This window comes from Mesoplodon bidens, assembly GCF_964165515.1.
Source record: "Mesoplodon bidens genome assembly, chromosome: 3".
Taxonomy (NCBI): domain Eukaryota; kingdom Metazoa; phylum Chordata; class Mammalia; order Artiodactyla; family Ziphiidae; genus Mesoplodon; species Mesoplodon bidens.
The window spans coordinates 12,509,983-12,528,108 of NC_138178.1; the positions used below are offsets into that span (position 1 = coordinate 12,509,983).

General features: G+C 46.1%; 1 protein-coding gene across 1 annotated transcript; it reads left to right on the forward strand.

Annotated features, from left to right (window-relative positions):
• Positions 1-16,694: 16,694 nt before the first annotated feature.
• On the forward strand, positions 16,695-17,612 carry LOC308615063 (CDGSH iron-sulfur domain-containing protein 2-like). The gene has a single exon (XM_081230095.1). The coding sequence runs from the start codon at positions 16,775-16,777 to the stop codon at positions 17,180-17,182; it is 408 nt and encodes a 135-aa protein (XP_081086221.1). The 5' UTR covers positions 16,695-16,774; the 3' UTR covers positions 17,183-17,612.
• The last annotated feature ends 514 nt before the right edge of the window (positions 17,613-18,126 follow it).

Genomic DNA, 18,126 nt, shown 5'->3' on the forward strand with positions numbered 1-18,126 from the left:
GGGCCTCCAGCCGCAGAGCCCGCCGGTCCGTGGGAATCGCAACACTTGTGCCGCGGCTCGGCCGGCGGGGCGGGCGGGGGAGGGAGACCACCCGGCCCTCCCCACGCTCGTTCACAGAGCGCAGCGAGTGGAACGAATGGGTGCCGGCGTCCTCGGACGCTCGCGGAAACCAAATGACGAGGCGGGAGGGGCTCCCGCCCCGCGGCCGACGCCTACTCCCCGCCTCGAAAGGTACCCAGCGTGCATCCGGCTGGACTGGGCCTCCCCCCACCCCGCCCCCGCTGCAGGTCTTGCGCGTCCCGCAGCCAAAGGCCTGGATCCCGCGGGCGCGATTCCTTGGGGGGGGGGGGTTGGAGGGTGAGGGTGGTACCTGTGACTCCGGTGGCCTAGAGTATGTGACCCAGGCTGATGCTGTCCACTGACGTGCGTATTTGGGGCCAGCTCGGGCGCCCGAGCCCTGTTGCAAAGGGAGTGTCACTGGCAGCGGTGGCGAGGCAACCATTCGCCATCTCCCAGGCCCAACTTTGCGCCCTGAGCTTAGCGCACGCGGCGCTGAGACGCAAAGGTGGATAAAGGGGGCAAGTGTCTCCAGTGTTTCCCCAAAATATTGTCCGATATTTCTCCGGAATGGGAGTGGGGTGGGGGATGACATGTCACGGAGAGGACACTCACTCGCAAGACAGCTAGGGCCACCTGTCTTGCCAACCAAGTTTCCATCTCCCCGGCTGGCGATGGGGACAGAGAGGCGGGAAGGGGTCGCAGGCGTCCGAGAGCTGCTCGCGGCCGGGGACCAACGGCGCCGCTGGCCAAGGTCACCCAAGCCCGGCGAGCGAGGCTTCCGCCGCCTGGAGAGCCTGCGGGAGGGCAGAGGGACGGCGGCGGCGCGGGAGGAAGCGTGCGGCCCGAGGCCGGTGCTCTGGCCCCGGGCGCCCTCTCCCGGAGCCGCCGGGAACCGGGATTACCTGGGGAGCCTGGCTTTGTCGGCCTCGCTGGCTGTCCGCGGCTCCAGAACTAATTAAACGCCTCTTTTGGCGGAGGGAAGCCTCGCGTCCGGCTGGGGTGGGGGCGGCCTGTGGGCACGGGAATAATCAGCCCCATTCTTGCGCTTCCACAAAACCCGCGGCGCAGCGAGAAGTGAACAGCGGCCGCCTGAATGGCAGTTTCAAAAGGCGACACCTGCAAGCGCGGCCGGTTGTGAATTGAATGGAGTCAAACGCGGCTGCCGCTCGTACCTGAGCCGCGAGCTATTAGTGTCAGGCGCGCCCGGTCGCCGGGCAGGGAAGCGCGCGGCCCGGCCTCCCGAGCTGAATGCTACAAGCTGCGGCGCGGCCGCTCCATGGGAATGTCGCCACTTGTGCTGCTCGCGGTCGGGAGGGGGTGCGCCGCCCTTTCAGAGACAGACACAATTAGGCAAAATGTTCAATGAACATTATAAATGATGTGCTATCGCTCTGCAGATTGCCTGGCAAATCAAATTATATGGTCGCTCGCGGGCGATTTCCATGTGCTTTTAAAACTTAAACAGGTATTCGCTGATTTAAAAAAAAAAAAAAAAGGCCGACTCAGGGATTCCGGAAAATACTACTGAAAGGCTTGGTGTTGAATATTCACACGTCCCCTTTGTTGGAGATTGACTTCACAAAGGGCTTAGGGAGGGGGCGCGTTTGGATGAGACACATTTTTTACTGTCTTACATACTACAGAGGAAGGCACCAGAAGTTCGCATCTATTACAACGCACAATTACAGTGGGACCCTCTTTTTCTTTTAAGACTAAAATTCTTATAATGAATGACTTGAAAGCTACTGTCATTCTAATCAGATGGAAGAAACATTCTAATCAGATGGAAGCTGGCCCGGTGCGCTTGGGGAGGGTGGGGAGAGACCCACGCTTCTCCCTGGCACTGAGTGCTAACTCAGGAGGGAGCTGGCTAGGGGAAGCCGGGGCTCCGCGCTCCGCACAGCCCAGGATCTGGGCCTGGGGCGCAGCTGGAGGTTCTCTGGCTGCGCTCCGGGACGAGCAGCGCGCCGGGCGAGCAGAAGAGAGCCGGGCCCTGTGCAGTGCGCCCAGGGCGGCTCCAGCAGCGGCAACGGAACGGGCATCCCGGACACCCCGGGCACCCTCGCTCCGTCCCAGCGCTCTGCGGCTGGCGACTCTGGAGAAGGGGCAGCTGGAGGCGCCCAGATTGCACGGACCCCCGCCGAGGCCGGGAGCCACGCCGCAGGCGAGGGGCTGTCACCGAGGAAGAGTTGAGTCGATTTTAGCTTCTGAAAAAGGAGGCAAGGAAGCGGCAGCAATACGCTGCCTCACGTCCCTGCCGACTTCCCTCTCATTTTCGATTTTCTACTCTTTTGGTTTTCAGATAATTGGGCCAGAGGGAGGGGTGCACAACCCGGAAGCTGGTGACAGTTGGCAAATATGTGTATGTATCTTGCTGGGGAAGGACCAGCAGAAAGGAGACTGGAAATCTGGCTTTTTTGGTTCGTCTTTGTCACTGTGTTATCTTGGGCAAGTAGCTTAATCTCGGGCTCAGCTTCCTCATCTGCGAAGTAGGAATAGTGTTACCAATGTCCGAGATGTTTGCCTCACAGGATTTGTATTACTTTAGTGGGAAAGGGCACTCTTTATGGTGGGTTGTTATTGTTTGTTTGTTCGCCTTAAAGTCAAGAGCTATACACAAACCCCAGGCATAAAACGCTCTTAGAAGCACAAATCTCAGAAAACCAGAGTCCTGAGCCCTTGTGCTCGTCACGTGTCTCCCCTCCCTGTGCTGGCACAGGAGTCACTACTTGCTGGGACAGGAGGCAAAGAAGGCTTTTCCCAACTGCTTCTCTCTAAGAAGAGGTGCTGAGAGTGACAAGAGCAGAGCTCAGCCAACGTGCAGCCCATCTGGCAGCGCGCGCGTGTTTGTGTATGTGTGTGGGGGGGGGGGTTGCGTGGGCGCCTGTGTTCGGAAGGGGTAGGTCTCCAATAAACGGACCATTTTCATCTCTCGTTGCCAAAAGCTTTTCTGCTGGCACCGGTGACCACTCCATGAAGAGCCATTTATGAAGCTCATTTCAAGAATTAAGAAGGCATGTTTCATTGAGAAAGAACATTTCTTTATTGTAGTTCTGGGTGTGAGAGTTCCGGAATGGGGGAGATAAGGGGATCCCAGAAGAGCCAGGTGCGCTGGCCTTGGTGCTGAAGGTAATGGCCAGGCCTCCGGAGGCAACCTCCCTCAGACCAAGGGCCATTGTCAGGGGCTGCTCAAAGAAACGTATCAACACCCTCTTAATACCTCCCTTTCAGAGTGCGAGCTTCTTTCGTGTGTGTGTGTGTGTGTGTGCGTGTGTGTGCGTGTGTGTGTGTGCGTGTGCGCATCTGTAAAATGGGAATTGCATGTTAACGCACAGTGACTGGAACATAAACAGGCGCTCAGTAAATTTTAGTTAATACATTTCAGTTAATTGAATGGACATTTGGACACCTTTCTCTCAGCCCCTTCCATGAGTTACTCATTAAATTCAGTGTGGGAAGTTTTTGCTAAGTAATAGTCTTAGGATGTCTTAAAGGTACATGAATTCTTTCTAGCTTTTTTTTGCACTGGATTTAATTATTATTGTGGGAAAGTTTGGACAGAGAGGAAAATTTATCAAAGCCAAGACTTGTTCACCCAACACTCTACTTTCGAATGGTAATTCGGTTTTGTACTATCTCTAGGCCCAGAATATGGTGATTCCATCTCAGGAAAACAGATGACAGCTGGGACAGAGTGATCTTGAAAAGGTACGTGTGGCTTTAATTAATGAATTGTTCTGAGGTCTCTGAAAAAACTCACTTTGTACTGAGTTAAACCAGTGATTAAGGCTTCATGCATGTCATTTTGGGGGGAATATTTTCCTTGGTCTAAAACATGGTCAGAAAACTAAGAACCAATATTTCTGTTCACTTTTCCGTCACAAGATCTATTCAACCATTAAAAATCAATTTCTACAACCTGCTCATTCAAAATAGATATCAAGTAGCATGTGGAAATATGTACACTTTAATAAGATAAGAAAATAAGCAAATGTGAATATTTGGGGTAAAAGTAGGAAAAATAAGATGTAATTGGGATTAAGTTCTGTATACTTGCTATAGGTGGTCTCAAGTTTTGGCTCCAAACTTCCCAGCAGCCAATACAAAGAAGAACTGCAATAAATTTCATGATTCACAGAAAAACAACTATTTAAGATACTGATGCCTGAGAGAATTTCTTCCATGTGTCCCCATAAAATGATGACGTCTTGAATGGTGACCTCAACAATGTCCCTAAAGCAGGTAGATTTGGGCTGTGAGGGCTGGCTCCTCTTCATGTTGCTCAGTGTAGCCCTGCACTGTCCCCTTTGTCTGAGTAAGGATAAAAGTGCTGAGAAAGGGACCCAGCAAATGCCATGCTTACGCACACTTTTAATGGGATGTTGGCAAACCATCCTGGGAGTCCTTACGGTACAGTTGTTGCAGCTTCCGAAAGATTTGCAAAAATACTCTGGGTACCCAGCCTGGCATCTAAGGTAAAATCAATAGCAGGGCTGCCCTTGGAAAAGAGGTGTTTCTGCTGGAACCCTCAAAGCCATCTCTGGCTTCCAGCTTTAGTGCCTATAAAAATAATCTGTTTAAACTTCATATTCCTAGGCCCCTGAGATTCTGATTCAGTAGGTCTGGGTAGTCTCAGATATGCATAAGATCTGAGGCTACCCAGACCTACTAAATGTGTGTGTGTGTGTGTGTGTGTGTGTGTGTGTGTGTGTATCTTTACAGTCACTCCAGGTATGCAGTGAGATCACCAAAATCATTTTCGTTTCCTCTGGGATGGAGTTAAACTACAGTTCCCACCCTCTCCCACAGCTGTGTGGGACTGGGTAATTGAGTCGTGACCAATAGAATGTCAGCAAAATGACGTAGATCACTTCTAGCACTGGTACTTAAAACCACTCTTTTTTTTTTTTTTTTTTTGGCTGTGCCACTTGGCTTGTGGGATCTTAGTTCCCTGACCAGGGATTGAACCCAGACCCACGGCAGTGAAAGAGTGGAGTCCTAACCACTGGACCGCCAAGGAATTCCCCTAAAACCACTCTTGAATCCTCTGTGTTGGCTTTCCCCCATCTTGTTATCTGCCAGCTGGATACAGAGGGTCTGGCAGAGGACTCTGTGGCCCTCGATGACAGCAGAGACATTAGGTGGAAGGAAGCACAGCCGCTGGGTGGGAAGACCATCATTTACAACATGCTAACACACACTGAACTATGAAATGAGCAATAACTACATCTTCATGCTGTTAAGCCACTGAGTTTGGGGCACTGTTTATTACAGCTTCTAGCTTTACTTGCCCTAATATACCAGGTTGCTTCTACCACATTTGGAGAAACACTACCCTAAACAAAACTATGGGGAAGCAAATCATTCAGCCTTCTGGTGACAATTCATTAGCTTATAAGAATGACTCAAATGGTAAAGACTCCCAGGTATAGTCCAGGTGAATGCAAGACTTGGGATAAGTGCCTCTCTACTTACATCTATAAATGTTGTTGCCTCATAATATATACTTGGAAGTCATGATGATTATGTTTCCTGAATATTTGCTTCTTCTTTCTCTCTCATCCTTGATCCTGTCACCACTGGAGGAGAAAGATGAGTCTCAGGAAAAAGGGAAGAAAGAGCATTCACGTCTGTAGACAGTCTGTTATGGGGCACACACTGTACTTCATACTTTCCATGCATCATCTCGTTTATGCTCACACATGTGCCTTCAAATTTGACATTCATATTCTCATTTTACATTGAAGACGCTAAAACTTTGTTGGAATTGTTGCTCTAAGCATTTAGAAACTTACAGGTGAGCTTATAGCTCTGCTCTTTTAAGGAATCTTGCTGGGTGACCAAAGTACCCCTGAGCTGTGCAACTCAGTGGGAAGATAAAAGTGCGTGAACTCAAGGTTAGTGGCATCCGTGGACTTGGAGCAGCGATTTGGGGAAATCAACAGATCAGCTGACCCGGTTCTGGGAGGAGCTATTCTAAATGTACCTAAGATGAGTCTGTTTGGATTTGATAACTTCCTTGAACTCCGATCCTGGAAAAGGGACATGTTTTGTATAAAGAGCCTTAGGAAGGCATTATTTTTGGCTCTTGAAAATCTACTTCTAGAGATCAATTCTAAGGAAATAATTTGAAATAGGCTGTACAGAAAAAGCTCTGCCATGATACTGCCTATAGATAGAAAAAGAGGAAATTACCTAAATATTGTTCAAGTTGATATGTCCTTTAATGATGCACCATTAAGTGAAATACATGGTCATTAAAATAATTACATGAGGGTTTGTAAGAACTTTGAAAATGCTTACAGGATGATGTTAAGTGAAAGATATTAAAATATAGATTTGAATAAATCTGGCTATCTGTCATGAAAAATAAAAACATCAAAAACTAGTCATGGAAAAAAAATTGGAAAGAAATATGCCAAAGTATTAACAGTGTTTGCTTTGGGAGAAAGAATTTAGAGGTGATTTTTTCCCACTTATCTGATGTTTTTCAAATGTTCTTTTATGCTCATGAATATGTTTTATAGTGGAAATTCATAAAGTAAGAAAATTTCAAGTGCAAGTAATTTGTTTTTAGGGAAATCGTTCAGAATTTACATTTCAAACTTTTCTTCTTAAAAGTGTGAAACGTAGCACACAGACAGAAAAATGTGTAAAATACACAACTCAAGGATTTAGCACAACAAGCACCCATGTGATCACCACCAAGGTGAAGAAATAGAGCATGGCCAGTCCCCCAGAAGCCCCTCTCATGTCCCCTCCCAATCACCAACCCCTTCCTGACCCCCAGGAGTAATGAATATTAAACTTCTGTGGTAACTACTTCCTTTTCTTTAGAATTTTGTCTCCTAACTCTGAATCCTTAAATGCTATGATTTCAGCTGCTTTTTTTTTAAAAACAAGTTTCTTTTTTTTTAAATTTAATTAATTAATTTATTTAGTTTTGGCTGTGTTGGGTCTTAGTTTCTGTGCCAGGGCTTTCTCTAGTTGCGGCGAGCGGGGGCCACTCTTCATCGCGGTGCGCGGGCCTCTCTTGTTGCGGAGCACAGGCTCCAGACGCGCAGGCTCAGTAGTTGTGGCTCACGGGCCCAGTTGCTCCGCGGCATGTGGGATCCTCCCAGACCAGGGCTCGAACCCGTGTCCCCTGCATTGGCAGGCAGATTCTCAACCACTGCACCACCAGGGAAGCCCTCAGCTGCTTTTTGAACGTTATGTAAATGGAATCAGAGAACATTCCTTTGCACCTGCTCTCTTGTTCAACACTATGAGTGTGCACATCATCCACTGTGCTGCGTTCATTGCTCCGTAGTATTGCATTTTATGAATACACTGCTCTTTATAGCATTCTCCTATAGACGGTTCCAGTTTGGACTATTAGGAATAACGCTGCTATGAGCATTTTTGTACATGTGTCTTAGTGCACATGTGCGGACATTTCTTTGAGTGTAAACCTAGAAATGGAACTTCTGGATCATGGGGTATGCATATCTTTAACTTCAGGCGGTAACTCCAAAGTATTTTTCACAGTAGTTCTAACAGTTTATACTCCCAGGAGCAGGAAGCACATGCTTTAACTCTTTTTGAAGTGGGAGCGTATGGTCCATAAAAGGAGATTCCAGGGAATTTGTTTTCAGTCCCTTCCTTCCCAGGGACAGACTGGGGAAAGCCTCTGTATCAGATTGTGGAGTCCCCAAGGCCCACCATGGATGCCTCCTTTGCTATACACTCGGCAGACCAGAATCTAAGCTGACCTCGAAGTAACCTACCAATACAATGAAAAAAATCTTCAACTCATAGAGCTGAAAGGCACTCAGAAATAACACTGGGGTGAAAGGAGTTAGATACTGAGGTGTAAAGTTCAGGATCTAAATGGATCACACAAATGAAATCTTTTTCAGTAGTTCTCAATCTGGGGCCTTTAGGAAGCCATAGAGGTGATAATGGGGCTTCACCAAATATTTTAAATATTAAATAAAAACGTAGAGAAACCAACCATTTACTGAGGATTGGACTGGGCAGGCTTTCTAAACCTTCCTGGCTTTGCTTTCACCTGGAATTCACTGAAATCATAGTGAGAGCTCTGGCTACTTCATGCTCATTACAAGCTTTGGTCGGAAGTCATATGTTTCTCTGATGAATAAAAATAGAGAAAAACGAATTCACGCATAATCTCTTAAACCCTGGGGCCATGAGGTCTGTGGTGATGAAGAGGCTGGGAAGCGTGGAATGGTTGATCAGGCAGAACATGGGTGCCCTTGGCAACCCCTGAACACGCCACAACTGCTGGCTCCAGTAACTCCTTGGCCATCCTTACTTCCTGGAGCAGGCTCACATGGAGGTTCGCACGCGTGACGACAATTTTTACCTATACTTGCAGGGCATAGGGTCTTAGCATTTGGCTGGCATGTTCCATCAGAGTACAAGAAAAATCACGGAGATAGCACGCACCACCTCTCTCAGAAATACATCTTGGGAGGGAGAATGGATGTCGCCAGATGATGAGTGGGAAGACTCTGTATTCATTCTCTGTGGCTGTCATTCAAATCACCACAAACTTGGTGGCTCAAAACTATACAAATTTACTGTCTTACAATCTGTAGGTTGAAAGTCTGACACAGGTCTCACTGGACTAAATCAAGGTGTCAGCAGGGCTGCATTCCTTCTGGAGGCTCTACGGGGGAATCCGTTTCCTTACCTTTTCCGGCTTCTGGAGGGCTCCCACATTCCTTGGCTTGTTGCCCTCCTTCCTCCATCTTCAAAGCCAGTGACATGGCAGCTCTCTGGCCATTTTTTCTGTTGTCACACCTCCTGCCTCCTTTTTCCATGTTTAAGAACCCTGTGGTCACGTGGGGCCCTTCAGTATCATCTCTTTAAAAAAAAATTTTTTTTGCAGTGTAGTTGCTTTACAATGTTGTGTTAGTGTCTGCTGTACAGCAAAATGAATCAGCTATACGTATACATATATCCCCTCTTTTTTGGATTTCCTTCCCATTTAGGTCACCACAGAGCACTGAGTAGAGGTCCCTGTGCTATACAGTATGTTCTCATTAGTTATCTATTTTATACATACTATCAATAGTATATATGTGTCAATCCCAATCTCCCAATTCATCCCACCACCACCCCTTTCCCCCTTGGTATCCATATGTTTGTTCTCTACATCTGTGTGTCTATTTCTGCTTTGCAAATAAGATCATCTATACCAGTTTTCTAGATTCCACATATACGATATTTGTTTTTCTCTTTCTGATTTACTTCACTCTGTATGACAGTCTCTAGGTCCATCCACATCTCTGCAGATGACCCAATTTCATTCCTTTTTATGGCTGGGTAATATTCCATTGTATATATGTACCACATCTTCTTTTCCATTCCTCTGTTGATGGACATTTAGGTTGCTTCCATGTCCTGGCTATTGTAGATAGAGCTGCAATGAACATTGGGGTACATGTGTCCTTTTGAATTATGGTTTTCTCTGGGTATATGCCCAGTAGTGGGATTGCTGGGTCGTATGCTAGTTCTATTTTTAGATTTTTGAGGAAACTCCATACTGTTCTCCATAGTGGCTGTATCAATTTACATTCCCACCAGCAGTGTAAGAGGCTTCCCTTTTCTCCACACCCTCTCCAGCATTTGTTGTTTCATCTCTCTGTCTTAAGGTCAGCTGATTATCAGCCCTAATTCCATCTGCTACCTTAGCCGCCCTCCACTGTGGAACAGGGGGTGCCCTTCACAGGGACTAGGGTGTGGGTGTTCTGCCTACTGCAGACCCTTCCTCACACATGCTTGACTGCCATGCCCTGGGACTCCAAGGGGGAGGAGGCCCTGGGTGGAGGTGGGAAAGTATAGGAGGCTGATTGGGAAAGTGTAAAAACAGCTGCCTCTCTGCTTCCCCCAGGTGAGGCAGAGGTGCAGGAAGGTGAGCAAGACCCGGAAATGACGTGACTGTGCATTGCGATCCTGGAAGGGACATCCCTGGGTTTACTGAAATGTCTATCAACTCCCCCGGTGTTTTCAGGCCACTCCCTGACTTGTTGCTGAGACACTGATGTGCTGGGGAGTCGTATGGTTGAGCCCTCTTCACCTGCATCTCCAGAGACATTTTGCCTGGATTGTTTCCAGGCAGTGGAGGGACCAGAAATACTAGAAATTAACGGGGTCATAACAGCTCCTGTGAAACTGCTAAGTGCCAGACATCAGGCATCAGCCCTTTATAGGCTCTGTCTTAACCTTTGCAAAAGTAGACATCATCTATTATTAACACCCATTTAGAGATGACGAAAAGAGGGTTGTAGTCCGTGTCCTTGGCCATCACGCCCCCCGCAGGCAGGACCACGCGGGGCGGGAGGAAGAGCTGGACACATCCGGGTCTTTTCTGGAGAATGCTTGTCACTCTGAAGGAAGCTTTGGGCTTGCACTTTCTGAGCTTTTGCTAAGCATCGTGGACCGCACTTGGCTGTCTGTACGTTCTCCCTGGCAGCCTGGCAAATGGAAGCGAGAAGTCGTTACATTTTTTTAAAATTTATTTTTATTTATTTATTTATTTTTGGCTGCATTGGGTCTTCATTGCTGCATGCGGGCTCTCTCTAGTTGTGGTGAGCGGGGGTTACTATTCGTTGTGGTGCGCGGGCTTCTCACTGAGGTGGCTTCTCTTGTTGCGGTGCACGGGCTCTAGAGGGCAGGCACAGTAGTTGTGGAGCACAGACCCAGTTGCCTCGTGGCATGTGGGATCTTCGCGGACCAGGGCTCGAACCCATGTCCCCTGCATTGGCAGGCGGACTCTCAACCACTGCGCCACCAGGGAAGCCCTCGTTACACTTCTAATTGAGCGGATTAAACATGCCAGTTCCCAGCAGCGGATGCCAGACTGGCCCTAGGTGCCACCTGGCCCATTGAGGCCACAGCGCGGCTGAGAGGGGCGGGGGTCGGGGGTGGCCAAGGGATTTAGGTCTCCTTTGTCCCCAAACTGCCTTGTTTGGGTGGGGCTGCATCTGTTCTGGGGGATGGCTGTCCTGTAATGAGGCTTGCGGTGTTGCTGTTTCTGTTCCCTGGCCTCGTTGGCATGGGACCAGCCTTTCCAGGATGGGTGTGAGCCTGGTGCCCTCTTTATGGAGGAGGCAGGTCAGAACCCTGGAGCCTGGCTTTCCAGACCTTCATTCTGACGCAGCTTTATTTACCACTGTGGTTCTCACTGATCTCTCCTGCTGGAACCCCCATACGTCCAAGGTAAGGTGCCTAACTGCCACCCACCCCGGCATCTAAGTCTGTGCTGTTCCACGGTTCAAATTATTTCCTGTGTGTTACTGTTACGGCTCAAGGAATTTTCTAGAATGCAAATACTATTCTCACTCTCTGGCATCTCTTCATTCACCCCAGTGCTGAAACAGAAGAGGCAGATAAATAATTGCTCATTTGTTTGTTTATTTTAGGGTGAATTCTAGCAGAAATTAAGAAATTAAATGCATTTCTGACGTGTGGGCTTCTGGTAGAAATAATAGATCAGCAACTCTGAGCAACACGCATAAATATATAAAATGCTTTTTCTGCCTTACTGAAAAATGATTTTCCATCACCTACATTTATCCACTAAAACAAAGAGTCATGTCAGAAAATTCTTTTAGCTGTTGTGTCAGTAACTCTTTTATAGTTTGGAAATGTGGTATGCTTTCTCATTCCTGAAAATGAGAACAATTCAGGCACTTCTGTTTTCTTTCTGCCAGTGAGCTCATAGGACACCCTAAAACTTAGAGCAATGATACTAAGTCCTTCCTGGGGCTCAAAGTTTCCATTCTGTCCTCAGATTATTTTTGGTGAGAAGTGGAGTGCAAATGAAGAAAAGGAAGGTGGACGTTTTAGGAAGTATAGGGAGAGAGAGACAGGCTTACTGTTAAAGAAGCATCACCGGGAGATATTTTTTAAATAGTGTACCTGTTATGATTGTCTTCTTTTCAAACCCATTTGATTCCTGACCCCATCCCCAACTTCCTTTTTCACTGGTGTCCACGGGGTGCCTGGTAATAGGGCTGTCGCTCCGGACCCCCAGCCAACAGCCCTGAATGCAGGGGACTCCTCCACTCAGATCTTTGCAGCCTCTGCCCACCGAACCTGGTGATGCGAGTCACAGGCAGGCCTGACACCAGTGAGTCAGTCCACCTGAGGCCAGAACAGAAGACTCCTCTGACATCGAAGCCTTGGCAATAACCACCATTAGTATTCCTATCTTCTCGCTTGTTTTCCCTAGTAGTGAGTTTAGAGCTGTGAGTGGGCTCTGTTTTCCGGAGCACCCCAGGCTTTAAAGCTCGAAACAGCCCCTGGAAGTTCTGCTGGGAGAGGATAGCCTTCACCTCAGCGTATTTAACTGTTCTGGCAGCTCCGTCATGCTGTTTGCTCATAATGCAATCCTGACCCCCCTCCCCCTTTCCCTGGTGTCACTGTCAACACCTCTCTCCCCATCCCGTACTTGTGCAGAGGGTTTTCCGAGTCTGTGAGCTGGATGTTACATGGCGCGATGGTGCATTTCATTTGTTAGTGGAGCCCACTGTTCTTGCCGCTTATGTTTTTTTTTTTTTTTTTTGCCTCCCCACGAGGCAGGCGGGATCTTAGTTCCCTGACCAGGGATCGAACCTGTGCCCCCTTCAGTGGAAGCACAGAGTCCTAACCACTGGACCGCCAGGGAATTCCCATGATTTTTTAACAGCTTTTCTGAGGAATAATGAACATATCATACAAGCCCATTTAAAGTGTACAATTCAATGGCTGTTCGTATATTTAATACATTCACTCTATACTATATCCATCGCCACAATCAGTTTTTAACATTTTCATTATCTTCCAAAGCAACTCAACACCCCTTAACTGTCACACCTCTCCCAGCTCTAGGCAACCACTAATCTGCTTTCTGTCTCTAGAGATCTGCCTATTCTGGATATTCCGTACAATTGGAATCATGCAGTATGTGGTCTGTGTGACTGGTTTCCTCCTTTAGCTTAATGTTTGCGAGGTTCATCCATATTGTAGATGTATCAGTACTTTACTCCTTTTTTTAAAATTCAGAAGTACATTATATAATTTATATACGTTTATATTATATATACGTTTATATACGTTATATAATTTATTTTTAACTTTTAAAAATTGAATTGTACTTGACTTACAATATTACATTAGTTTCGGCTCTACAACGTAATGATTTGCTATTTTCATAGATTATACTCCATATAAAATTATAAAATATTATTATAAAATTATTATTATTATATTATTGTTATTATTATTATAAAATATTATTATTCCTTTTTTTTCAAATACTCCATTATACAAACATATCACATCAGTTGATGGACATTTGGATTGTTTTCACATTTTGGCTATTATGAATGATACTGCTGTGAACATTTGTGTACACGTTTTTGTGTGGACATATGTTTCTGTTTCTCTTGGGTGTACACCTAGGAGCAGAATAAAGTAACTTTAAACTTTTGAGGAACTGCCAGACTGTTTTCCAAAGCGCCTGCACCATTTTCCATTCCCACCAGCAGTGTGTGAGGGTTTCAGTTTCTCCACACCCTCGCCCACGCTTGTTATTATTTGTCTTTTTGATTACAGCCGCCCTAGTGGGGCCACCCTAGTGGGTGTGGAGTGCTGTCTTATGGGTTTGATTTGCATTTTCCTGCTGGCTAATGGTGTTGAGCACTTCTCATGTGCTTGTTGGACATTCCTATATCTTCTTTGGAGAAACTATTTAGATAGTTTGTCAGTTTAAAAAATTGGGTTAATTGTCTTTTTTTTTTTTTTTTTTTTTTTTTTTGTGGTACGTGGGCCTCTCACTGTTGTGGACTCTCCCGTTGCGGAGCACAGGCTCCGGACACACAGGCTCAGCGGCCATGGCTCACGGGCCCAGCTGCTCCGCGGCATGTGGGATCTTCCCGGACCGGGGCACGAACCCATGTCCCCTGCATCGGCAGGCGGACTCTCAACCACTGCGCCACCAGGGAAGCCCTAATTGTCTTTTTATAACCAAGCTCTAATAGTTCTTTATATATTCTAGACACAAGTCCCTTATCAGATATATAATTTGCAAAATTTTTCTCCTGTGCATTTTCACTTTCTTGATGGTGTCCTTGGAAACACAAAAGTTTAAAATTTTGATGACGTCCAGTTTATCTATTCTTTCTTTTGTAGCTTGTGCTTCTGGTGTCATATCTAAGAAGTCATTCCCTAAGGTTATGAGTTAAAAAAAAATCCTCATCTATCATCCAATATATTTTTTCTCTTTTCTGTACCGGTGTCATCCTCTAATTTCACGAGCAGATAACGTCTGTCCTTATGAAAGTGAGTAATAAAATGCTGGCTGGCACAGGCCTGAGTACTGAGTGTGGTGGGCACAGCTAATTTCCTATCAAGTTTGCTTTTTTCCATGGTAGTGAACTTGTCACTGTGTACATGGCTGCCCAGTGAGACCTCATTTCCCAGCAGTTACATGTGTCTCTGTGACCAAGTTCTCTCCAAAGACAGGGCCAGTCCCAACTGCACAGAGGACCACAAGGCCCTTGGGAATGGCTGGGCCCCGGGATGGAAGACCCTGGGTCCCTGGATGACCACATGAAGAGAGCTGCCCGCTGGCCCAGAACACTCACTCCAGGCTATTATATGAGGTAGAAATAAGTATTTTGATCTTTAAGTCATTGAATTGCGGGGTCGGGGGGAGTCTTCTTGTTACAGCAACTTAGACCTACCTAAGACATGAAGTAAGTTGCATGCTACTCCATTCAAGTTTTCCTTAATTGTGAATTAATTGGCACCCGTAGGGTATAGTCAGTATGCAGGTACACGTCTGCATAACCACCTCTAATTCCCGGGCATAGTTCTTTATGGTAATGTGGCCGAGAGTCCAGGTGGTGGCATCACCATCCTGGGGTTCAAACCCCAGTCTCGGCTTATACCACTCATGACCTTGGGCAAGTTACTTAATCCTCCTCGTCAATCTGAGGTCACTTTTCTCAACTTTAAAATGTAGTTAGTAGTAGTACCTGGTACCTGTTTCATGGGGGCATTTCTGAGGATGAAATGAGTTCACACATATCTAGTGCTTAGAGAGAGGCGGGCACAGGGAAAGTCATTGCTTGCTCCTAGCTTTTATTATTTTACACCGTGTTCATGAGGATATTATTTATTCCATAAAAATTGATGAACTCCTGTGTGCCTTGCACTCTGCTGGGTTCTGGGGCTAAAATTTTCTCGAGAAAATCCAGGCAAATTTCTTTCCTCAAAGCTTTGACCGTTTAATAAGGAATTCAGATTTAAAATAATTATATAATGGAATTGGAGCTATACTTTGTTACAAAGTGTGTGGGATCTCAGAAGGACCCACTAGCCCCTGGCTGTGCGTTAAAAAGGTTTAAGGGTGGGTACCAAGAAGGAGGGAGAGGATTTTTTTTTTTCCGGCTGCATTGGGTCTTCGTTGCATGCAGGCTTTCTCTAGTTTCGGCCAGCGGGGGCTGCTCTTTGTGGCGGTGCACTGGCTTCTCACTGCAGTGGCTTAGTTGCTCCGCAGCATGTGGGATCCTCCTGGACCAGGACTCGAACCTGTGTCCCCTGCATTGGCAGACGAATTCTTAACCACTGCGCCACCAGGGAAGTGGAAGGGGGGAAGTATTTTAAGAAGCTGGTTGAAATTCAGAGGCACCATTTTCCCAGCAGTTCCTGGCTACAGAATGCCTAGTCACGGCCAATGCCAACGGGAGGATGCTGTGGACCTCGATAAACAGTCTTCTAGGTCTCAAGCAGAACAGAAGCAGGAAGGATGTATTTGTCTAGGTGATTCTTAATGCAGAGCCAACCCCTATCACAGCATAAGAAGAAAAAAAATCACTGTCAAATCCCCTTTAAAACAGATGCTTAAAATGTTAGTTGAAAATATATGAAAAGTGATCAGCTTAACCTGGTAATTGTTTATACTTATAAACCGTTCTCCCATCCCCTAGCCCTCCAATATACTTGGGGATTTATTTCTCACTGTGCATCCAGTTAATGGTCTTTCTAAGGCAAGATTTCTCTAATTATTCTATTCCCTATTAAAAAGGCAGAGAATCTTCACATTGTTGAATATGTCACCACAGCGGCATTACTTGTTTGTTTAAAGTCTGTGGGTAGTTAAGTAAGAAAATACAGAATATACAGTTCTGCTGCTATGATTACTTCTGATTTTTAAAGGGGAAGGAGGACGGTGGCCATGAGGTATTAGGAAGCAGCTTCCCAAAGAGGAATCCCAACGGGCAGTGAATGGTTCTAAAGCAGTCATTTGGCTCCCCCTAGTGGACCTTTCCAGAATTACTCATTCCCCCACGTATAACCCGGTTACACACAACAGTCACACTCGTTTGGACAATGGAAAGATGCAGTGCAACAGTCTACCAGCCGAAACTCTCAGCTATATGCCAAGGGTGGGAGAACTGGCTAATGTCCTTAGGTCAATCTAGCAAGAGGAAGAGCTTAATGGAAGAGAGAAAATTGATTCAACTCTATTCCATGCAAAAGAGGGCGTTTTAGCAATATTCGTATGTCAGTTTTCTAGTTACCAATCCCACCCACATCCTACCGCCTTAGTCTACAGCAAAAAGCCCATTCAGCCGGCGGCTTCCGCTCTCGGCGCAGGCGCGGCAGCTCGGCCGGAGAGCGGCGGGGGTCGGGCGAGGAGCGGACACCGCTGGCCAGAATGGTGCTGGAGAGCGTGGCCCGCATCGTGAAGGTGCAGCTCCCCGCGTATCTTAAGCGGCTCCCAGTCCCCGAGAACATTACCGGGTTCGCCCAGCTCACAGTTTCAGAATGGCTTCGATTATTGCCTTTCCTTGGTGTACTTGCACTACTTGGCTACCTTGCGGTTCGTCCATTTCTCCCGAAGAAAAAGCAACAGAAGGATAGCTTGATTAATCTTAAAATACAAAAGGAAAATCCCAAAGTGGTGAATGAGATAAACATTGAAGATTTGTGTCTTACTAAAGCAGTTTATTGTAGGTGTTGGCGTTCTAAGACGTTTCCTGCCTGTGATGGTTCACATAATAAGCACAATGAATTGACAGGAGATAATGTGGGTCCACTAATACTGAAGAAGAAGGAAGTATAATAGTAATGAATTAGAATGGAATTCAATTGTGTGCTGTAAAAACTTATAACAGTATTTTTCCATTCTTTGTTTATAGAAGATCTTTCAAATGGTGGTCTTAATTATTGCTACTGGTTGAATAATTATTTCTGCCAATTTATTTTCTTGTTACACTACTGTTTATATTTGATACTTTGTATATTCAAACAATCATTTATATAAAAATTAAATTGTGCAACCCTTTCATTCTGACTTCAAAGAATTAATGTATCTTCCTACAATAAAACCAACATTTAAAAATTTTAATTGAGAAAGCTTTTGGCAGTGAGTCCAAAGCTGTTCGTTTGAATGTCAATATTTTCAAAAGAAACTGTACTTTAAAAATTTCTCTCTACATTATTAAATATATTATTTTTTAGTGCTAAAAAAAAAAAAAAAGCCCATTCAGATTCAGTACATCTCAGGGTCTTGCCACCCTCAACCCCCTCCCCCCAAAAAAGTGTTCAAGGGACTTGTAAAGGTGAGAGACGCCCTCTATTGGCTCAGATAAGTCCTACATGTGAGATTTTTTTTTTTTTTTCATTTGGAAAAATCAGAATCTGCTTCTACACAGAGCTGTTTCTGAGCCTTTTAGAGTTCCAGGGGAACCCCCCCTCCATATTAGTTGTACCTTTATAAATTGGTCGATAAAAGATATTTAATGATAAAAATCAATGAAGTTCATGCACAATTTGCATTCTGTTCATCGTGTGTGTGTGCATGTGTGGTTTCTGAACTTCAGCCGGTCAGTGGAATATAGATCACAGGGGTCCAGAGAGCCTGACCCCTGGAGGACAAAAGCAGGTCAGGTAAGACACCGCTCACTACCTGGGTATTTCCTTCCACCTGTGGGTCCCCTGAACTCCCTCCTCAGCCCCCAGGACTGAATGAAAAAGAAACCCTTGAAGAAGTGCACAAGGAAATTT

What these genes read in the sequence shown, in the direction of transcription:
- LOC308615063 (XM_081230095.1), top strand. Translation starts at nt 16,775, where the DNA reads ATGGTGCTGGAGAGCGTGGCCCGCATCGTGAAGGTGCAGCTCCCCGCG.